This window comes from Asterias amurensis, chromosome 6 (genome assembly GCF_032118995.1).
Source record: "Asterias amurensis chromosome 6, ASM3211899v1".
Classification (NCBI taxonomy): Eukaryota; Metazoa; Echinodermata; class Asteroidea; order Forcipulatida; family Asteriidae; genus Asterias; species Asterias amurensis.
In genome coordinates, this window is record NC_092653.1 from 25955222 (window position 1) to 25979360 (window position 24139).

Consider the following 24139-nt stretch of genomic DNA (forward strand, 5'->3'; position numbering starts at 1 on the left):
CAAAACTTAAGGCTAGGTTTTTGAAATCCTACCCCTGGACCCAGATTCTCGATATGGAAACGAAAGGCCGTAAACTAGGTCGTCTCTTTAATAATAACTATAAGTATTGTTAGAGTCCATGACTAACTTGTATCATTATTTGTAAATCAAACTTGGCTTTATGCTTAGCGTCCAAGGCAAAGGCGGGTACTTGAGAGACGGAAGTATAGGAGATCGCCTTCGTATGAAGCGGGTTACTGTCACCATCACACATTTCAATAACCCTCTAAAACATTCTTTGCAACTGAAGTTAGTTATGGACTTACAAAGTATAGTTTGAATAAAGATCATTGCATTTTACATACCAACCAAACAGATTTTAGAAAGGTTAAAGGTCATCGACACTGCGCATGAGTGGCAGACGCCGCCATGTTGCGTTAAGCCGATAGGTCAAAGATGATCGCATCCACAAAGGTCCCTTAGTGTTCTGTTTACCTTTGTGTATCTCTAAATAAGTACATGAAGTCCGGGATGTATTTGTGGTAACGAATTGGCTCCGATGGGTTTGCTTGAGATGTTTTGCAGTCAGACGTATAGTTGATGAGAGACATTAAGCCTGGTTGGGTTTGCTTAGAGGGCATCTGTGCAAATGTTAACTGTCTCTCAGTGTTGAAAGCAGTGATACAATTCAAGTCAACACTTGATTGACTGGGCATGTGATGTGAGGAGTTTGAAGAATAAATGTACAGGAAAAGTATCTGATAAGTAATTGTTCCAATTCTAAACTGCATAAAAGTGAGAACTGTAAAATATTTGATTCTTATTATTCTTAACATTATTCTTTGACATATATGTTACTCCAAGATGATTTCTTCGATTTTTTTTGAAACATAAGAAACGAATAAAGGATGTGTCTCACTGTTACAGCCGTCTTCCAAGTACCAATCCTTATTTTTACTTGTTTAACCTGTGTCATTTAACCCCCAAATACAAAAATATAAATAAGTGGCTGGGTGTCAAGACTAATGCGGCTTTATTCACACACCGTTAGCTTGGCCTCTCCTATAAACAAGCCAAGTGTAAGTTCCTCCTTGAATTAAAATCAGTTTGAGGAAAAAATAAGTTAGCATTTAAGATAACCGCCTTAAGACAAACAAGTGTAAAGCTCGCGTGTTTTCGATAGCACGGTCTCTCCTATGAACCGGATGGGATTGATATTTTTAAGAGAATAACGCCAAAAAGCCCTGGGCAGTTTTTGGAAGGCGTTAACCAAAGACAAAACTCCCAATTTATACTTGATCGTCAGAGGATATCCTGCGTAAAGAGATTGCTTTGACAAGAGTGTGAAGAATGAGTAGACTGGGTGTTAATGAAGGAAGGTGGGGGAGCTGCACTCGGGCTCAGAGAGTGGGAGTTGGGATGCACTTAATGGAAACAGTGCAATCATGGAACTCATGATGTTGTCCTTTGGTTTGTATGGCTTGCTGACCCTCTGGCAGTGAGCTCTTCGTGGCCATTTTGCATCAATAGACCGTATTGAATAACCCCTTTGTTGCCTTGAAAGTCGCCATCTTAGAGGGCAAACTGTATAGACGTCCAAATGCAAACACTAACGAAGCCCGGTTTGATTTCTACGGCACATGCACGCACACACCCCCGCAAACGCGCACAGACGCCATGTTGTAGGGCAGTTGATTGGTGACGTCATATTCAATACGGTCTATACACACATGTTGCGACTGGGGTCACATTTACCTTTTTGTCCTTATGGGGTATTGTGTGCTAATGGCAGATCCGATGGAGACACTAGATGAAATGGCTTTATTGTGTCTCAGTTGCACTTGAATTAAAACTGTGTAAGAAAGGACTTAATGCCATGCATTGAGCGGATATGACGATTTGCAGAGAGTCATACTTAAGACAGATTTCGAAATAAAGCAAAGAGTCGATGATGTTACCCGTTCTCTGTTTTATCAAGATCAATGTGTTATGTTATTCTCGAATGTTGTGTTCATCTTCACATCTTTTCTTGAATTACGAGACAACGGAAGTTGCGAGGGTTGTCAATTATCAATCCCAGAAGACCGAGTCAACTTGTTTAGAATGGAATAAGTCTATTAATGATCTGTAGCTATAGTCACTCCTATGCGTTTTGCAAAATATAGAACAGTCCCATTCTATTGGAATTTTGAGCGGCAGTAAAGGTTATTAAACAAACACGTAGCTACATTAGCCAGTTCGGGTGTCAGTTTTCACCATTATGGGTATTACTTTTCCGCACCGTAAACTTTAACCATTTTAATGGTCTGTATTTCTGTCAGCAATGTCGACGTTTTTGATGGCGGCCATATTGCCCAGCCACAGTTTCGATGCAATCTTGTGTAATGTGTCCATGTATATCTTTATTGACGTACCGCTGATGGATGATAATGTGTAAAAAGCATCAAGTGTGACTGCGAAAAAGTTTTTTTTTCGGGCAGCACCAAAACGGTTGAGTTAAATTTATGGTAATGTCATGTCAGTCCCTTAAACAGAACCAATGTTTGGTGTCATGGGTCGGGGCTGGCGAAGTATTTGTGCCAGACATAGTCAACATTGCGTGTGAGATCTTGACCGTGTTTTATAAACCTAAACAAACAACTTTTGATTTTAACATTGAAGGAAAGCAAGCCTAGAAATGCCATTGTTCTAACTAGTGAAATTCCTCGAGTGGAGTCGTTTAATTGCAAGTGCCTTCGGTGACCTTTTTTGTGCATGTTTGTTTTCCTCTGCTTTTATTGGGTATTTTAGTGATTATGCTTACAGTTTTAAATTGTTCCGCAGCTAAGAAGAGTACGTTTTAGGAATATATTAACTTTAGGCAACAAATTTACCATTAGTTGTATTGCGGTAATTTCCTTAAGATCGAAATAATTTGTGACATTTCATGGAAGGAAACAATAACTTAAGAGATGCTGACACGAGTAAGGTTATTGTTTTAAGGGGATTCACAAGAGTTATACGTGGACTGGTGAATTCAGTCATCAGTCTGTAAGGGGTTAGGATACACAGTACCCGCCCTATTGCAATGAGGGGCAGCCAGTTTCATCTCATCGACACAGTCGCCAAGGGGTCTATACAACTATGGATCTACGGCATGCAAACTCAATGAAACATAGCAAGGCTATGAGATGCTTAGCTTAATGCGTTGACTAACCATGAACGTTGATTTCACATTTCTGTGTACTCAGTATGTATCCCGCGCCAGTCAGGCTACTAAGTCTTTCATGTGTACATATCTGCAGCACCTCATGGCCAAGTTCACACTACGATTGTACACACACGTGCTGGGAAATGTCAATTCTCTCATAGACAGTTCGAAGAGCATGTGACCTACATAAAAGCCCACCGTAGCAGTAACCTTAAAAAGATAACCAAAGCTTGTGGCAGGGGACACTTTCGCTTCAAATCACTCAATCAAATTAAAATTTAGGAAAAATCGCATTGAATGAATCTTTCTTTTACTGAAACAAAATGTTACAAATTTAAACAAACAGAGTGGACACCACAGTAATGTTTGAGAAATCACTGTATTTATTTTAGAATATAAAATACTCGGGCAGACACAAACCCTCAACTTGATTTTCAGTTTGTTTGTTGTTGCGGCAAAAATCATTTACCAGACGTTTTAGTCTAATATAGGATACAATGAGCTAGAATGAAATTTGTTTTATACAATTTTATTCCATGACTGCGCTCCTAATATAGTGACATGATGATTAACTGGCGGTTATAAGCTTAAAGTTGTCATCATCGTCTTTGTCATTGCTGTTGTTAATGCTGTTGCTAATGTCCCCACTGTTGTGGTGGTTGTCGTGTTGTTGTTGTTGTTGTTTTGTTGATGAAATTGTTGTTGTTGTTAATGTTGTCGTCGTCGTTGTTGTCGTCGTCGTCATCGTCTTCCTCATTTACTGTTTATATTGTTGTTGTTGCTTTTGTTGTTGTTGTCGTCGTCGTCGTCATCGTCATCGTCATCGTCATGTATTATTCCTTGTTGTTGTTGCTTTTGTTGTTGTTGTCGTCGTCGTCGTCATAATTGTTCCTTTTTTGTTGTTGTTGCTACTGCTCTGTTGTTGATGTTGCTGAATTGTGTTTCATCTTAAACGGACATGAATCACATAGTTCTAGCCTGTCGACATCTATACCTTGTATAATCATAGTTTGATACCTTGATCCGTACATCAAGACCCCCTCCTAAGGACCTAAAAGAAACTCCCATAGGGAGATACCATGAGAACTCGGGGATTATCCTTTAAATTACTGGGTCCGTTTGGTTCTGGCTTGATAGCTCCTTCACCCTGTCACCACGCGTCTAAAACCGCTCAACGGATGACTTGATAATTTGCTGTGATATTTAGATGTGCTACGAGAGCTACCAATGCCGTAGTTTGTTGAAATGGACCTATTTCCGACAGGGTGGGAACCAAGAGAAGTTTGAGTGAGCTCATGGTCTGGCCCGGTGCTAACTGCCAAGCGTGTTGATCAACCTCTCCACTCCATGGTGGTCTGATGCTAGACGTGTTTCTCCCTGTCGCCTGCATGTCTGCTTGTTCTGATTCAGTCTGGTTTCGGGGTGTGAATGCTATAATCAAGTACTGCACAACTCACTAGTCTGAAACACTGAGGTACAATACAATAACTTGCGAGTTTGTGCTGGAATCTTTGGCCCCAGTCTACCTTCATGTTTTACCTTGTCTTGCAATTTTTCGACCACAATATATTTAAAACTTTCACCGTTAAACTTGTATGTGTTATGGACGGGATGGCCTTCTTAGCCATCCCGCCCAATGGATCGGAAACTCAAACAATATAAAATACAAATAAGACGATTCTTCTTGAACGTAGCCACATACAAATGGGTGTTTTATTTAAAGGCAGTGGACACTATTGGTAATTGTCAAAGACTAGTCTTCATAGTTGGTGTATCTCAACATAAGCATAAAATAACAAACCTGTGAAAATTTGAGCTCAAATCAAACTTGCGAGATATGAATGAAAGAAAAAAACACCCTTGTCACACGAAGGTGAGTGCGTTTAGATGGTTGATTTCGAGACCTCAAGTTCTAAATCTGAGGTCTCAAAATCAAATTCGTGGAAAATTACTTCTTTCTCGGAAACTATGGCACTTCAGAGGGTGCTGTTTCTCACAATGTTTTATACCATCAACCTCTCCCTATTACTTGTCACCAAGAAAGGTTTTATGCTAATAATTATTTTGAGTAATTACCAATAGTGTCCACTGCCTTTAAACACAACTCAAATTCGAAAATACACCTGTGAACAGTAAACCAAAGTTCACCTGAAGGAGACATACCACGAGTCAATGTTGAAAGGGTCTTTATACTGAACTTATTACGTAATTTTAACATAACTTAGCCAGGTACACTTTAATCATCCTGACCAGTGAGCCGTTAAACTATAGTTTAAAACAACCCATGAATGTGGGCCGGGCGAACGTCTTCACAGTTGTATTTGCAAGGGATCTGGCGATGTATCGTAAGGAAATTTCGTCTTATTACGATCAACGAGGGGTCGACAGTCGATCAAAACTAAACGGACTATGGTAAGAAAACGATTTTGCTTGTTTTGGTTTAAATAAGTGCGGTAAAATCTGTCCATAACACACTTTTTTCGTCACTACTTTATCACTTGCTAAATTGAAGCACAACAGTGCTGTACAGATCGTTGGTTCTGAATGTTTAGTTTACTATAGTCAAAATCGACAATACCTCCACTGCCATTCGGGCTCATGTTCATGTTTGGTATAGATTAATAAAACTATGCCGTTTTAAAACTCCTTAATAATATCAAAAAGCATGATAAGACACATGCTCTTTATATTATAACTTACACACGGGCCGGGGACACTGTGGGTAAGCATACGACAACATCTGTCGGGTAAATTTGCGGTGATGAGAGGCGTGCGAGTGAGGGCGCGTCTTGGTGTATGCTCCCCTGATACACCAAGCCAATCCCGGCAAGGTTAGAGTCAATCAAAGGCATACAACAGCAGGTGTCTTATACTTTACGCTCTTAGGATCAAAGGGGTGTGTAGAATGGGAACATTGTCAACATAATAAGGGTCACAAATGACAAATCACACCTGACCTTCGGGAACCATTTATTAAATACAGGGTTACATTTTTCAGTTTTAGTTCAAAGGAACCGAAGTTACTGAAAGGAGAGTGTGGGATCGGATCAAAGCGAGTGATGATGACGCGGTAGATACAGGGTCAACATGAAATATCGTTTTGGTTGGTTTAAAATTTATGCCACAATGATGAAAAAGATTAAATTAATTTTTTGTTTCCAAAATAATTTGTGGAGGAGAGGATTTTTATCAGCTAATAACCGTGACCATTTTGGACCCACTTTCATAATGCCGTCTACTGGCGTGGACGCGTATATTTTATTTATTTCAGCCACATCCAACAGCGCAAGCGCCAATGACAGGATGGATAAAAACATTAAATTACATAGAAAAGCACAATTAAGTTATTTAAACAGACAAAACAGACAGAGATCAAAATGGCGAAAAGTTGTACATCAAAATAGTTAAAACATATTTACACTCTGGACCCGACCCACCTTTCAGAAAAAAAAGATGCCCCAACCTACCCACAGTCGTCTGTACCATACCGTCGATATAACACTCTAGGCCCATGGTTCGTTGTGTTTGGGAGCCCAACCCACAGTAGGGTAGTGGGCTGGGATAATAATAGGAATCCCATCATCATCAGCCTAATCACCGGAAACCAAAGCAAGAAACTAAGACACTACATGACCTTGTTGTGTCTGAGATACAATGAGGGTGGATGTACCTGTCCAAATATTGTAATACCGTCTTGGTTGACGTCTGCCAACTCATCTTACGGACCCAATGATCTGACAAACCAAGTGATCTAACGATCCAAGTGATCTAACGGTACCTTGAATGCACAATCGAAGATACCAGACCGATATTATTATCACTGCGTCAGCAAAAAAAAGAAAAGGAAAAAAGGAGATTATTGTACAACTATTGCCTTCAAACTCGAGGGGTTGTCTTTAAACATGGTATGAAAACGCTCAAAGCAGCCAAAGTGTTCATCAAGTAAGAGATAACTCAATGTCATAGTAAAGCTTTATAGCTCTATGGTCGATGTATACATGAAATAACATGAGCGATTACATGAAACAAGAAGCTTCAAGGAAGAAGAGAAAAATATATTTCAATGAGTTCAATCACGAGGTTCATACATTATTTTTAAAATCTTTTGGTGAGGGTGATTTTTTTATTATTATTTTGTACATGTTTTGACTATTGTAGTCAGTTTACCAGATAAGTCAACCGATCGCTTCCATGGTCAACTTAACAATAGTTTATCATGATTCAACTTCGGCCTGAATGCTCTGGCGATGTCCAGTCATATGTCTATACTAAGGGGTAAGAGGAAGGGGAAAAGGGTCTTCCAAAACACTCTGGTAAGTGGATAACCATAAGACGTTAAGGATTATCCTTAAGTGCAATTGCGTGAGTTTGAAATGTCAGTTGAGCTTTAAATGTGTGAGGTTTCGTGCAAAAACTAGACATGCTGCCTGGCACACGTTTAACTCTTACAAAAGTTAAAGATGCACTGAATTTAGCTTTTTTTATCCTCCATCCAACCCCGTTTATGGAATGGAACTTTGTAGTATCATTGAGACAAAAATCTACCTGATCGAAGCTGGACTTGCTTTCGTCTGATATCTGTCAGCACCTTTGGTAACCATTCTACGAACCCCATTACTGAAATGAACTTGGATTTGTCAACACGTCAGCAAATCGCGCCATCTTTGAACCCTTTCCCCCTTCGGGCGTGTAACTTAAAACTCAACAACTGAAACAATTTGACTTCTTTGGTCTTTCTGGCATAATTGAAATTTGCCGTCAATGAAAGTGGTTGTTGAAGATCGAAGGTGATCCTTGAAAAAGTGAAATTCGTAAATTCCTCTAAGGACGAATGCCTTCTGGTGAATCTTCATATTCTGAATCGTAGGATCAGATTCCTTCCCACGCTGGATGCTGCAATCGAAATGAGCAATCGTGATGTGGCGCTATTACAATTATTTTCTACAAATTTTACATAATTTCAAACGAAAATATGGCCTTTAATATATTTGAACGATTGGTACTGATAGTAATTTTATAATCAACCCAATCACTTTTGTTTCGATAATTACCAAATCACTATATTTATTGTATAATAGTTTCCTTTGAACGACTTTGCTATTTTTTGCTTGGCAGCATACAGTTGCTATGTTACATATGTTTAGACCACTTGAATTCTGTCAAAGTTTTTGATGGCAACCGTTAACTGTTTCACACCTTCGCTCAATTTACCCTGTTTCCCGTGGAATAAGGGTGTGGTCGACCATTGCACCAAAGCTACACACAAGCGCCGTGTCATATTGGTAGACCTATACTCTCATTACCTCAATGTAAAGCCTTCTGTGAACGGACTGGAGCGGAGCGTTGGATTAGAACTGTAACATAGCACTACCTGAGGCACTTGATGAAAACACCAGCTTGGTACCTGACGAGTGAAAAGAAAAGTTGATCTTGAAAACGACTGATTTGGTCTTTACGGTGCCACTACTGAAAATGTAAACCAATCAGAGACACTTCGTGTCAAATGACAATGTCAATTTACAAACCAAACTGACCCGTGTTAAAAAAAAAAGTAAACTATGGCGCATGACATGTACACCTAAATTAAACTATGAAATAATCAAAGACATTACCTGGGTCAAAGGTTAGACATGGACAAACAAACTTGCGCAAAATAATGTACAGACATTTCCTTCATAAAGTTACTTTACGTATTACCATTGCTCTATGGTATGACTTAAACTGTTGTCATCATCCGTTCAGGAGTAAGAAATAAAAGTTTATGTCCACTTCGTTTGTATGTCTGTTTCTGTTCCATTGTTTTGTTTTGTTGTATTTTGTCCTTTGAATTGTCTTCCTTTTCCAGCACTGTTTATATCAATATATTTTGGTTGTGTTTTCGGCTTCTTGTGTAATGCCTCCACTTAGTAGTTTTCTTGTCAAAAAAAAGTTTTCTTAAGTGCTTATTCATGTGCAAATAAATAGTTCTGAAATGAAAAAAAAAAGAAAAAAGAATACCGACTCTACTCTATCGACGCTACTTTAATAGGCACGTGTGTTATTCATAGATAATCATAACCCAATACCCGTAATAAGCAAATATCAGTCAGCATAATATAAGTAGGAAGTACTTCAGTCAAAACAAAAGGAGGGTGTGTACACTAATTAACTTCACAGCTCTGGGTATTAAATTGATTGGCTATCGTTTGGGGTAACAGAGGGTCGCAGTTACCAGATTAATTGGCTCATAGTTTGTGTTATCTTCTTGAATACAACGACAGTTTGTATACAAATCGAATGTTTTATTTATTGGCTACCTTGTAGAAATCAGATTCATAAAATAAGAAGAATGAAACATTGCAATTTTATGTATTGTGTATGGCCTTAAAAGAATTAAATTACTTTGGTTTTTACCCATACACCGATGTGTGTTAGCACTGTATACTCAGTACTTTCCCGAGAAAAAAATCTCAGCCATATTACTCGGGTGGGATTTGAATCCACTACCCTTGCAATTCTAGATCAGTGTCTTACCAACTAGACTATCTGAGATTGCCAGCTTTCCTTGCACAGGGATTTTTTGAACTCGCTGCTCGCATTATCATTATTTCGTCCACCAATGATGAATAGATGAGCCAAAACTAGAGTCATGTTAACCCTTGTTAGAAGCTGTTTGAAGAACAACAAATATTGTACTAATTAATCACAATCTACAGCGCCACCAGTCGTCAAACGCAACTCTAACTTAATTCCTTGCACGTGGCCCCTTTTCAACTCGCTGCCTGCGTAATCTAGATTTCGTCCACCAAGGCTGAATAGATGAGCCCAAACTAGAGTCAGGGATCCATTGTTTGAAGCTATGTTTAAAGAAAATGTTAGCCATCTTTAACTTCCCCTGACCCAAAGGGGTGGTAGGATTAAATCTGTAAGATTGTAATTACTGCTAGAGATGTGACTTGTGGTTTAGTTGACTGATGGTAAGCCTGCCTGGGGGTCCTATAATGTCTGAGTGTCAATTGAAGAGGGTCATACGACTCTGTCGTCGTGGGAAATGATATTAATTTGTGCGTTCAGGATGGTGTTTAGCGAATCAATATGAGTCTAATGCTATTAATGAGGAAGTAGACTATAATTGAAGCAGTTGGAAAACTATAAAGATCGTTATACAGCAGTGGTTCACGATAACCAGCATGCAATTGATACATCGTTTGTATTAACAAATTACAGTTGTTATTTAATCTTTTCTCAGCTTGCTCCATTCAGAGCCAACCTCAGTCCTGACTCGATGCACGCAGATAGTTATTTTTCTACACTTTCATATCGAAGTTATGATGATCGCAATAAGTAACAGTGATTTGTGTATTCTTCATTATGCCATTTCTCGACTTGTGCAAAACATTTTGGACACTGTCTCCTGAAGATTGTCCCTATTATAGTATGAATATTATCATCGGTAAGTTTCCCAGAATGAAAATCGATATTACTTTTACCAATCCAGTGATTCGTCTTAGGATTGAACAATAATAAGCTTACTCTACTTGGTGTATGAGGGCGCTGTTTAAGTTTTAAGCACTTCGATGTTTAGCTCACGGATCCTTTGTATACAGTTCATTTTATAAATCCACAACCTGGAAGGTTCTGTAAGAAAATCATCTTCATCTTAATTAAAATCAATTTAGAAACATTTATTTTGTATGGTTTGAATTAAATGTTTTTGTTGTTGTTCTTTCCCCCAAAAGAACTACTCCTGTCTCTCGTCTATGACGTTTTCTTAAGAAAAAAATACATCGGCTTTTTCAAATTAATATACCAACAATTTTGAAGATTTGAAGCTGTGCATTGTGTTGAAAACTGGAGTATTCTAGGTAGGCATGTAGATGGACACGGTGTGATGGTCTCTTCTTGCAATGATGAGAATCAGAGGTGATATAAGTCTCGAGGTTGTTGATCAGTGCTCTCCTCAAAAGGTTGGACTTCTTCTCAGAGTCAAAACCACCACTTCTTGCAAGAATTTGGTATTATGGTTGCCATGGCTTAGTGGAAAGTAAGGCTTTAGTAATAGTCTTTTTTTTTAAGTGAGATTATTTCGACAATGGTGATTGTGAAAAAAACTCTTTTCTAACCGAATCTTTTTGTGTATGTATACTCATTGCCCATGTGCTTGAGGCACACCCTGTAATGTTGAGTCTTGAGTCGGGCTACTGAAGCTGTTGTGTGACTCGCACTCAAGGTGCCAGTCTAACACACAGGGGAGAGCTGTAAATAGCTGTATGCCCTCCGGCTGGGATTCAGTTAACTTCCTCAAGCCGGATGGCTAGTTAAGATCCAGGGAATATCAAGAGTGGAGTAGAATAATAAGAAGTAAAGGACGTAGTCTTCAAGAAGAGGTGACTTGAAGCAGGTTTCAGGGGGATTGAACAAAAAAGATTGGTGAGTCGTGTTTGTGAATTGATCGGGCAAACTTTGGGCAGAACGAATGAAAGTTTATCTTTCTATGAAAGGGTACAATGACCGGGGTTTGACTAAAGAGTAGGAGTAAGAGTAGGAGGAGTCAGCGGATATTAAGGGTCAATAACAGTCGGAAATTGTCTGAATTTGTATGTAACTACAAAAGGCTAAATTATCCAAATAAAGAAAATAACGAAAATGACGGTTGAGATTAGACTTGTTGTCGAGGAAATTGCATGACTTCCTCTTGGCAAATGAAGGTTGTACTTAACCGAATCAAGTCTGTTTTGGCATTGGTTGTCATCATTATAGGCTAATTCATCTCACTCATCATTATCGCGTCATCATCACCATTGTCATCATTGTCTTAAAGTATTAAGCCATCTCAATCTGAGCGTTTTACCATCCTTGTTAGCTATATCTGAGTTTGGCCATCATGAAATACCAACACCCATCCCTGGAGTTAACTGCTGAAAGTTACTACCCTCTTGTCATGACCATGTGTCCATGAAGACAGAGACATGGTAAATACTTGTTTATGTTCTTATCCAATAAGCTTGTGGTGGATATGTTAATAAAGTCGAATAGAGTTAAATCGATAGCAAGTGTTTACTTCATAATAAAATATGCAATGGCAGTAGTGAGTCCATTAAACATGCATACAGACTTCTGAGTCTTTAGATTATTTAAAACATACTTCGGTTTGACAACAAATAAAGGAAATACATGTTTTATAGAATATTTAACCATTTATTTATTTATTAATTAATTATTTTATTATTTTAATAATTTATTAATTTTTATTTTGTTTGAATAGGTGAATGCAGTTTCTTAAAAACCACAGTTCAAATTGTGCATGTCCTCTCACCAAATTCCTGCCCCCCAAAAGACAAAGAAAATATCCTGAAATATTTCACACTAAGTTGTATATATCATAATTAAGATGACAATGTTTTAATATAAATTAAGGATTTATCCAAGCATACTTTTAATCTAAAGACTCAGAAGTCTTCAGATTGCCTCCCAACAATCAGTTTCCGATTTTACTGTGCCAAAGTCTAAATAATCCCAATATAAATAAGACAAATTGGGGGACAAAAAGTCAACCGCCGACTTGAAATATATTCGTTGCTGTTGTTTTTGTTGTTGTTGGACTTGAAGTTTGGCTGCGTTTTGTTCGGCATCACTGACGGTTCTGGATTTGTTTAATTCCCAGAATCAATTGCCGTACTGGGTTTGTTGCATCCAGTACGATGAATCTTTGTAGTGACTTTGGAAGCGGTAACCAAGCAACTGCATCCTCCATGATCCGCTCCATCTTGGTATCTTCATAATGACTTCCAAGGCTCTTCAGTATCTGGTTGCGTGTTATCTTCCTGCAGATTCTCTGGAGAGGTGGAGGGGAGTGGTCAGTGAGAATTGCTCCAACAGAAAACGTAAGCCAGGGAAGGTTGGGTGCCAACGGAACTTGTCTGTTTGGTATTCCGTAAATAAGAGTTGCATCTACAAGATCTAGGATGGTGTCTTTCGTGAGGAGATTGTTTGTGTTTTGGAGTAGTAGATGAAGAGGCGTCATGAGGTTTGCATCTCGGATGTCAGGATTGGCTCGTGCTCGTAGTAAACACTGGATGATGGTCTCGTCTGGTAGCTTAGTACATGCATAATGGAGAGCTGTGCTTCTGGTGTTATCCACTACATCAGGGTTAGCACCTCCTTGAAGAAGCAACTTAACACAAAGCTGCTTCTTATGCTTTGGGCATCTTGACTCAACTGCATGGTGAAGTGCTGTCTTTCCATCAATACATGTAAGATGGACGTTTGGTTTTGATTGCAGAAGAACCTCCAGGCTTTCCTCTCCCGTGGCTGCTGCTAGCATCAGAGGTGTCTTACGGTCTATGTCAGTGGAGTCATTATGAGCACCCCATTCAAGAAGTACTTTCGCTGCACTAGGGATATCAAATCTAGCAGCATAGTGTAGCGGTGACTGCTGCCTGTTGTCCCGTGCGTTTGGGTTGCCACCAAAGGCACATAGTCTCCAAAGACTATCTCGGCATACCATGTCTACTTCTTGGAGATGCCTTTGATATGCAGCGGTTCCGTGTAACTTGGATGGGTTACCTTTAGGTACGCATCGAGGCCAGCATAGAATCAATGAATGTATTGCTGTCCTGCCTTCAGTATCCACACAATTTGGATCAGCACCGTACTTTAGAAGTAGCTTAATAATCTCAGGCTCTCGGCGCATCACTGCGTAGTGTAGAGGCGAAGTGAGTTTAACTGCTTCATGAGAAGGGTAGCTTGCACAGTCTCCTTCTTCTTGATCCATTACACCCATTTCAAGAAGCTCCTGGCATTTACTTAAATCTCCACGAGTAATCGCATCATATAGATCATCGTTTGGAACTCCTGTAAGATGTATCCCGTCGCTTAGTTGTATTGATGGAGATGTGCCGCACTTAAGACGTAATTGATTAAAGAACTTCATGAGTGGGGTCTGTTCATCCATTTTCCTTTTGTCTTATTATTTTCTTCGTACTGAACATCAGCTTCCATGCATACCGTTTTTCTCAACCAAAAACAGATGTAGTAATGTGCAACAGTATAAAACAACCGCCTGTATTATTTATTTCAAACGCAGCGCCTGTTCTGAACGCGCGAGTATCACTTGCGCATTGCGTCCGTGTTGCGTCACACCATAGATACAGAATATAATACCGCGTCAGCCGCCATCGATGCGCGCTGATCCAAACCTAGACTTGACTCAAGTCCCAATCATATGTGAATCCATTTGTTTTCAGTACCATCGCCTAGCATCAGAAAACTCCCCCAACCTGGGCCCAATTACATACAGCTGCTAATAAGCACAAACATTTGCTTAGAATGAAGTTTCTTCCTTGATAAAAACAAGATTACCCACCAAATTATTGTCAAACTCAATTTAAATTGGCTGCAGACAAAAATGAGTCCCTTAAACATAAATATTGCTTTTTGTCAGTCACTTTTTACAAGTGCCAACAGTTGTGTTATGTATGTCAGTTCAGTGTATACACACAAATATATACCATTGGCCTAGTGTAAGTGAACATTTTATTTAGACTCCATTTAAGTATGACAATAGACTGTTTTATTGTTGTAACTATTGAGTAAGAACTATCAGGGTCACAGACGCATTCATCGTAATCATCAAAGTGGAAACCATTTGGTATTCATATTGAAAATAAACCTTGCCTTTTGAAATACTACCCTGCTCTTTTCAAACATAAACGTTTTCTTTCTAAAACATGAAAAGTAATAGCACTTTTACATACAAGTAGCCCTGCTTGTAATTTTCCCAATTTATTTGGTTGGTAGTTTTGATAACTTTGAATCGTTTACAAGTTGGCTATTCCAAATGTTGTACTTGTACATGTATTTTTTATATTCCTGTACCTGCCCCTTTCTAACTCAAAGTTGTTGTGCCATTTCGTGTTATGGAAATGTAATTGTTGTTCGTTAAGGTGTGTGAGCATCCATAATGGTGGTATTGCTTTCATTGAAATGGAATAAAAACGTTGCTTTCAATAGGAACACTCTTAGCAACAGCTCAACAAGCACAATTATTCTCCGATTCATCCGCAAAACCAAATAAAAACAAACCTAGATAGTAAAACTTGCAACATTGAGTATGTTTTCAATAATAAAGGTAGCATCTTGAAATAAGCGGTTTGTTAAGGATAATTTTTGTTTGTATAAACCTTCTTGTTAGGTGTGACTATTTTGTAATCGCGTAAGTGTGATTGTAAAGAGGCTTTCATATTATTGTATTTTATTTACCGTAACTACAGGTTCAAACCCGATACATGTACAATCGGGAGTCAGTAGTAGTCATTGCAATCCCCCAAGTTCACCAACACACAACATGTAATCTTTACTTCAGCTTTGAGTTTCATCAGTTCATCGATATTTATACCATTATTCAGTCTTCAATTGTTTTCGGAGAATATTAGTCTTGTGGCTAGTTGCAGGAGCTAGTTGGTAAAGTGGTTTTCGTGATTTTCAACCAAATTTTCAATTGTGTTTTATGGCAGGATACTTTATAATGGATACCTCATTGGACTTCACGTTTAATGGTATGACTTAGCGTACGTTTGGCTGTATACATGTTAAATTAATGTGCTGACTGTTTTCTCAAGAAATTTCGTCTCCTTTTTTATTTGCATGTTTGAATCGGAAATACTATATTCTAAAGTATTTTCATGGTTCATGTATGATTAGGCCTATATAGAGTCTGCAGAGCTGTCACAATTAAAGAATGAAATCAAATTCGTAAACTGACAACCAAGATCAAACAAGAACTTTACAAATGGCTTCTCGGAGATCAATGGGTGACGTTTCAGGTTTAGAATCAGACTTGAATAATGTCGACGCTGTCGAACTCGATAACAGTGAAGTATCATTTGAACCTCCCCAAGAAAGTCATTTCAAAACCTCAAAGGAGGCAAAACACCCCGGAAAGGTTGCTGCTGGTCATGGGATAGACCTCGGTCGGAAGAAACTGACCACTGTGGAGTCACAGCGTGTCCTAGCTGTACTAGATGAAAGTATTCAACGGCTTGAAGTGGCCACACTGCTACCATATCTCACAGAGAATCTTGACAGATATAGTGATGTGTTTGGAACTGAACTACTCACAGCTTTAGATGGACATTCCCATCTCAATAAATCTTACACCCATGTGTACAACAGGTTAAACCCCAAGTCAAGAGCATCATCTCGTTTCAAATCATCATCGGTGTCGCTTACGGGAAGTATAAGTAGCGCATCCAGGCTAAGCAGCATTCATGTATCAGATACATATGAAGATAGAGTTGAGATCCACTCAGCTGAAGATGAGGAGCAATTGAAGGAGTATCTTTCCGTCTTAAAGAAAAAGCTGAGTTTCGCGACCCGTAACATCCTCCGTCTTCTCTCATTGAACCCGCCTGCTGTACGTGTAATCAAGGCACGATGGCAGGACCGCAGGGATGATCAGTCTAATAACCTCATCAAGAACATGAAGGAGCTTCGAGGATTCATGCTTACAAGGTTGCTGACCACGCCCCTTGAGGAAAAAGATGAACTAGATTATCTATCTCTCATAGATGTTCGTGAGAGAAAGAATGCTCAGATAATAAAGAAATTATCAGCGGAACTCGGAGCTGCTCAAGATTTCAAAGATACTGAGGTAAGACACTCCATCTTCATTCCACTCAAAGGTATAGTATTTAATTGTAATCAACCATTTGTTTGTCATTGTCGTTGTGTTATTTTAGGGGTAAACATAATGGGTGCCTGTTACCATAACACTGGAAGGAATCTTATCCATATTTTTTCGTTTTTGTTTCTGTTATACAAAAAAATAATATTGTTTTTGCGAATATTACAAGCTTAAAATGGTGGCATATGATATCAATATTCTGAAACGGGTATATTTTTAATACGGAAAAGTTTTTGAAACTGGATAAAGAACGCATTTTATCCAGTCTTTTTCGACCATCTTAGCTAAATACTTTGAAAATGTTTCGTTATGTTTTTTAATGTTTTATTTTCTTTATGCCATATAATAAATCACCAATTTATGATATTCTAAATAATTTGTATTGATCACCTCTAGATCTCACGGCAAAATGAAGAGATTCGTCGTCTAAAGTCAGATTTGAACCAGATTGAAAAACTGAATGATGATTTCATACGCCGTACAAAGACCGAGGCTGAGAAACAGCAGCAAGTCGACACCAAGAATTGGGCGGGAAAACAAGACAAACTAACGGCAGACTTACAGTCACTTAAAGCTCAACTTTCTGCAAGCATCACGGACCACAGAGAAAAAGAACTCACACTCAGAAAGGTGATATGAAGTTGATATCATTATTACTGCATGGTGCAATACATCTCTGCGACCACCCAAACCCCCCCCCCCCCACCGTCCCCAATTAAACCCAATATCTGACCAATATGTCTTTCAATGTTAAGCCACAAGGGAAACTGTTTTTTTTTCCGGGGAGAAGAATTTACTAGGGTGGGATTCGAACCAACGACCTCCGCAATAACGTTCCAACCAATAAATATCAATATGTTTTTCCTCTTTTTTTCCCCAGAGAAAATTCAAAATTGAAACAGAACTAGAGAACTGGATTCTGAAGTACGACACTGACGTGGGTGATCGACAGGTATGTATATCTCAAGCCAAGTTCCAGAGTAGGTTTATGACCCCTAGCGGGTGTGTTCAGAAAATAACTGAAAATTGTAAGGAAGAGGGATCTACTTGTTTGTCTGTTTGTTTATTTGTTTGTTTGTTTGCTGAGGTGTTTGCGTGTTTGTTTGTTTGTTTGTTCGGGGTGTTTGTTTGTTAGTTAGTTTGTTTGTTTGTTTGTTTGTTTGTTTGCTTTTGACATTTTAGTGCCAATCGGAAACCCCAACATCCAAACATTTCCTACCATATCTGCATTTCACTTTAAATTAATTTACTGCGTTGATTCGTCACTAATTTTCATAGTGTGGATTTTTCAGGATAACGTTGTTTCTTTCCTTCTCTTTCCTTCGTTTGTTCTCTTGTGATAAATAATGTTTATACTCTGTTTTGGATGGAGAAGATACACGGGAATTTATTTTAGTTTCACAACGGGACTTATTTCTAACTCATTTCAAACCAGAAAAACGAACCTCACAATACATTGTAATTCCATCTTTAAGGGTCATCACTTTCCATTTCTTCATTGAACCGTCAGTAACACTTTGACTTATTCCCCTTCCCTCACCCAGCTTGAGTTTGAAGATGCAGACGCTATTTACACCGAAGAGAAGGCTCGACTGAACGAGATTGAAGAGCGCTTCACCACCTTAGAGGCAGAGTACCTCCTTATCATTGAAGAACATGACACAGCTCGTAAGATCAAAGAGATTAAACTACTAGAATTTGCAAGACATGATGCAGCTACTAAATTCCAGAGACTTTGGAAAGATTACAGACGTCGCAAAGCTCAAGCTCTCAAGGCTAAGAAGAAGAAAGGCAAGAAGAAAGGGGCAGATAAGAAGAAATAGTGTTTGCAATTCCGCTGATATGTAAAAAAAAAAGGACAAACACCCATGTTCGGGTTGTAAATAACAGGGCCCAATTTCATAGAGCTGCTTAAGCAGAAAATGTTGCTTAACATTTTTCTGCTTAACAGAAATTAGCAGGATACCAACCACAGTTGTACACGTGACATAGTAGTTAGGCTGGCAACCTTATTCTGGTAAGCAAAATGTTGTTGAGCTAAACAACTTTGTTTAAGCAGCTCTATGAAATTGGCCCCAGGTTGGCATCTCTTATAATTAACCGAATCTTGTCGGTGTGTGTGTGTGGGGAGGGGGGGGGGGGGGGGAGGAATCTGAGCGTGTCTACCCTTGAAACCAATGGGGACGTCGTGAAGACCAAGAACGTCTCGATTAGCGGGATTCACATTATTTGAATAAATAATGTAAACAAGTGGGTGGGTTTGTTCGACCGTGCACAATACTTTGAACAACCACTGCAAATTACGTTTAAAAAGCCGTGACAACAAAATGATAGAAATTCCCAGTACTGATTGAATGTGATATAAACTATGTACATACAGTTTTTATTCAAGCAAGTCTGTTTTCCATAACCGACATGAACTACGTAATGTTGAAATGTTGCTGTTATTTAAAAACAATCAATATAATGTATAACCTACTTTATTAATTATCATTCTAACAACTGCTCTATTTTTAAACTGATTGCAATGTAACACCAATTTAAAAGTAAGAAGCTCGGAAACTCGAGAATGTTTGTCCAAAAAGAGAATGGTCTATTTGTTTCAAAACAATTTCGAGAAAAACCACTTACTCAAAATGATGAGCTTTGCATTCTAGCGTTTCTGTGCTTTTGCTGCACATAGGTAGGAATGACTGAAGAAAATGCATTACATGTATATTGAACAATACATTTTGGTCAATCTTCAAACTTTACATACTATTAAATGATAACTGTGATGTACGTTTATGCGGTAATATAGTTTAACATTCATTGGATTGATGTTGAAAATTATAAAAAAACACTGATTTTTATGACAAATTCCTCGTAAATGTCTGATGTGAAAATTATTAGCGATTTATAATCTTTAAATAGCACATTCTTATATATAACTTCAAGAACAAATATGCAAACACAAGAACATAATAAATACGAAGATAACTGCATTTCAATTGGTTATTATTTTGGTTCATCGCTGTTTTTAAAGGCAGTGGACTATATTGGTAATTACTCAAAATAATTATTAGCACAAAACCTTTCTTGATTACGAGTAATGGGGAGAGGTTGATAGTATAAAACATTGTGAGAAACAGATGTAATTTTCCACGAATTTGATTTCGAGACCTCAGATTTAGAATTAAGGTCTCGAAATCAAGCATCTGAAAGCACACAACTTCGTGTGACCATGGTGCGACAAGGGTGTTTTTTCTTTGATTAATATCTTGCAACTTCGAAGACTGATTGAGCTCAATTTTTCCCAGGTTCGTTATTTTATGCATATGTTAAGACACACCAACTGTGAAGACTAGTCTTTGACAATTACCAATAGTGTCCAGTGTCTTTAAGTACAATATACATGTACATTTTGGTATGAGTGTCACAGGAAGATTTTGTACAATACACTATAATGTAGTAAAATAATTTCAGGTTGAAACATGCTTTATTTGAAAACCATCCTAATGTTTATGGTCGACAGCCCTGATACACTTGACTATATGAACCTGTGGAAAATATCATCAACTTTTACCCCCAAATTTGACAGGTTTTTCTTGAATTTGATAAGCTCATTCACACATGGTTGGAGTATTGTACAATGTACATGACATGTAGGCCTATTTTATCCAAGTGCACAGATAAAGGTGTTGACTTCTGTTGGCTTCAATAAAGCATGCCTAGATAGAGTTAGAATACCCTCATTACCTACGCGTAGACCATTTTGTTAGTGCAAGGGGGGATGTGTGGCTTAATTTCTATCAAGTGTGAATAAATTTACCAAAGTCTTCTACTTTATGTGAAACTTGGCTTTCTATCTTCACTGGTTTAGAATGAATAATTTGTACAGAAGTCCAATTAATAGCGACATCGTCAATGTTCCTAATAGTACATTTACTTCTTTTTTCCTTTCTTTCCCTTCTTTCCTTTCTTTCCCTTCTTTTTCTTAGACTTAAGAGCTTTACGACATTTATAAGATCTCCAGAATGCCTGAATGACTGTAGCTCCTTTGATCATCAAAGCCAGCTCCCGTTCCTCTCGCTCTTTCTTCTCCTGAGCTATCTTCTTTTCCTCCATGATAGTAACGTATTCAGTCTCCAAGGTGGTAAAGCGTTCTTCCAGTTCATTCAGTTGAGCTTTCTCTTCAGTGTAGACAGTGTCCAGATCCTCATACTCATCCTAATGGAAGAGGACATTGCAAATATTCAATATTGTCCATTCATACAATACTTTGTTTTTGAAAGGGCAAGGGCACCAAGGCAATATCCTTGGTGAAGGGCACCATCCAGGCCTGATACTTCACAAAGGCAACAAGGCGATTGCCCGAATGCCCCCTAGTCATTGCCTTTGTGCCCTTGAAATAATCCAGAAGAAATGTACAACCTCATCTTAGGGTGCCCTTAACCAAAGGGAAAATGCCTTGGTGTCCCTTGCTCTTTCACAAACATACAGTTAGCATAAAGGACCTTATGATGAAACTTCTACTGGAGCATTTCAAGGGCACCAAGGCAATGGCCAGGGGGCATGGAGGCAATCACTTTTGTCCCCTCCATGTAGTATCAGGTCTGATCCAGGCGTCTGATCTAGCTTCTCTTATCTCTAGTTGTCATCAGGTTTTTAGTATTAAATTCAACTGTTCATTGTTTTGCCCCTTGCTTCTTATAAGGCTTGTACTCCCTGAATATTTGTTGTGTACACAGTACAGTACATCCCTACATATCTAAACATTTGCACTCAGTATGATTGTCTCAACTAAGGGCATACAGTTGACAGTGATGAAATCATTACAAGTTGAGAAGTGTATGGGGGTGGGGGTCAACCTACCTGCCGTTCACCCATGTCTGTGTCGAATTTCTGAATCCAATTCTCCACTTCTGTCTCTATCTTGTACTTTCTCTGCAATTGAAGAAAATGTGTGATTTAATACAAGTGGGAACAAAGTTGGAGCCAAGGATAGCATTGTACAGAAACAGAAAACTCCCAGATTGACACGCTGTAACATTCAGAATTGTATTGAGGCTCACCTTTCTTAGAGCTAGTTCACTCTCTCGATGTTCTGTTGTATTGGTAGCAAGTTGTGTCTTGAGGGCCTGTAAGTCAGCTTGCAGCTTGCCTTGTTTGCCCTCAGAGTTCTTGGTATCTGCTTGCTGCTGTTTCTCAGATTCAGACTTTGTGCGGCGGATATGCTCCTCGGAGAACTTCTCAATCTGGTTTAAATCAGCTTTTAGACGACGAATTTCCTCATTCCGTTTTGAGATCTGAAGTAATTTAACATTGGACAACAATATTTATTTAAAACAAGAAAATTGATAGTAACAAATTTGAAAACTAATTCTTCTACTAGAGTATTGAGGGTAGACTGGTACGTGTTCATCCAAGAATTAGCATTGTTTGTTTTAAAAAAATTCATAATTTTATGTAATTTTAAATTACTATAAAAATGCTTGATTAAAATTTGAATCATGTATTGTCAAGCTTAACTCATGAAAGTTGTGATTATCATAACCCTCAATCGTCCCAATGATTTAAAGGGCATGTCCAAAAGTTTTGTTTATTCTAGCTTTATGTATGAGTTCTTGGAAACGTTTGTGTATCACACATCGACTTTTCATGATTTCAAAGTCTTAAAAGATGTTTGAAAAATTTTGGGAAATCAAAGAAGATTATTTTACAAAGTAAAAAAAATTCTGTCTCTGCAATAACTTAAAATCTTCTTTTAGTTCTGCCTAACTTCTTTTAGTTCTTTTTTTTTTATAGCTCAAATACCATAATACTTTCTAATAGTACTAAGCAAGTAACTGGCCCCAACATGTTTTTCCACATTTAGAATTTTTACATTATCTGGCATACATGTATGAAGTGTCAGAATAAATGCTCATGTTTTTTTTTTTATACTCTGTAGTGTGCCAATGCACTACACTATTCAAAACCCCAGAAAAGGTATTGTTGGATCCAGTAATTGGACAATGCTTTTTAAACTAAAATTCCCATCTGAACTGACAGTAATACCTCTGCATCTTTCTCTTCCTCAGCGGCTTGGAGCTCTGCTGAGAGTTTCTTTATTATTTGAGAATTCTTTCGCTCGCGGATCGTGATGTGCATCAAATAATCTGTCTTCTCTTTCTCTTCAAGGGGTGTTGTCAGCAATCGCTCTAAGATAAATCCTCGAAGCTCATTCATGTATGTAATCAGGTTGCTGGATTCTTGATCTCTGCTTTGACGTTCAGCCCTAACAGCGTTCACAGCAGCCGGGTTCAGCGACAGAAGACGGAGGATGTTACGAGTGGAGAAACCCATCTGTTTCTTCAAGACGTGAAAAGTCTCAAACAACTGTTCTTCTTCTTCAGAGAGGATCCTTTCTGTGTCTTCAATTCCTTCATTGTTCTCATTAATACCACTGCTTTGCCTGGATGAAGCTCGACTATCCTCAGCACTCCTCTGCGATGACGCTAACGATCGTTTACTTGACTGTGATGTTGATAATCGTTGTGGATTATTCAATTCCATCAACTGATTATAGGTATCGTTGTAAGAGTTCTTCATGTTCGTATGTTCTTGTATTGCTGTCACCAATTCAGCACCAAGCACGGCAGTAAACCTTTCTAGGTTCTCAGTAACATATGGAAGCAATGTTACCACTTCAATGCGTTTAATACTGTCATCCAGTACGGCCAGAACACGCTGTGACTCCACAGTGGTCAGCTTCTTGCGGCCGGGGTCCAATACTCGCAGTGGATCTGTCTTTGGTTGTTTGGTTTCTTTGGATTTCACTTTGTGTACTGGTTTGAACTGGAGAGGTTCTTGGGAAATGATCTCTGGTTTTCCTTTGGGTCCATCTGCTCTGACTTTGTCGAGAAGACGAACTGTCTCCATTACAGCAATATCCGCAAATGCCAACGCCATTTTGAACGTTTAGTGTTTACCTGCTGTCCTGCGGTACGGTCGTTAAGAGAAGATCCCAGAAGAAAGTGCTGCTCTGTTTTCAACTGTTCCAACAAAACTCTGACGTCCAACGACTCATTTATTGTTTAAAAACAAGGTATACTTCATAAAGGCAAGATGAACTTTGCTGTAGTGTGACAAAACACAATATTTACGACACAAACTGCAGTTTGTTTCTTTACTTCTCACACAATCTTTGCACCTCCCATGTAAACAGTGCACAGATGAAGTGACGAAGAACACACCTAGTATCTTATTACACATTCGCACGGAGAAAGTAGATCCAAGGAAACAAACACGTTTTCTGAAATGTTTATGTGATGATTTTGTTTTAA

The 24139-nt window shown here is 38.5% G+C and overlaps 3 protein-coding genes across 3 annotated transcripts; 1 reads left to right on the forward strand and 2 right to left on the reverse strand.

Annotated features, from left to right (window-relative positions):
* Nucleotides 1-11462: 11462 nt before the first annotated feature.
* LOC139938501 (ankyrin repeat domain-containing protein 61-like) lies at nucleotides 11463-14217 on the reverse strand. The gene has a single exon (XM_071934065.1). It carries the CDS (start codon nucleotides 14100-14102, stop codon nucleotides 12780-12782), a length of 1323 nt encoding a protein of 440 aa, XP_071790166.1. The 5' UTR covers nucleotides 14103-14217; the 3' UTR covers nucleotides 11463-12779.
* Nucleotides 14218-15474: 1257 nt separating this feature from the next.
* Nucleotides 15475-18906, forward strand: LOC139938819 (dynein regulatory complex protein 10-like). The gene is made up of 4 exons (XM_071934456.1): nucleotides 15475-16799; nucleotides 17229-17462; nucleotides 17713-17784; nucleotides 18377-18906. Exons 1-4 carry the CDS (start codon nucleotides 15939-15941, stop codon nucleotides 18653-18655), a joined length of 1446 nt encoding a protein of 481 aa, XP_071790557.1. The 5' UTR covers nucleotides 15475-15938; the 3' UTR covers nucleotides 18656-18906.
* A 207-nt stretch (nucleotides 18907-19113) lies between these two features.
* LOC139939150 (dynein regulatory complex protein 10-like) lies at nucleotides 19114-24028 on the reverse strand. Its single transcript, XM_071934911.1, has 4 exons — nucleotides 22872-24028; nucleotides 21887-22120; nucleotides 21687-21758; nucleotides 19114-21041 (listed from the first exon to the last, which is right to left on the reverse strand). Exons 1-4 carry the CDS (start codon nucleotides 23763-23765, stop codon nucleotides 20757-20759), a joined length of 1485 nt encoding a protein of 494 aa, XP_071791012.1. The 5' UTR covers nucleotides 23766-24028; the 3' UTR covers nucleotides 19114-20756.
* Between the last annotated feature and the right edge of the window lie 111 nt (nucleotides 24029-24139).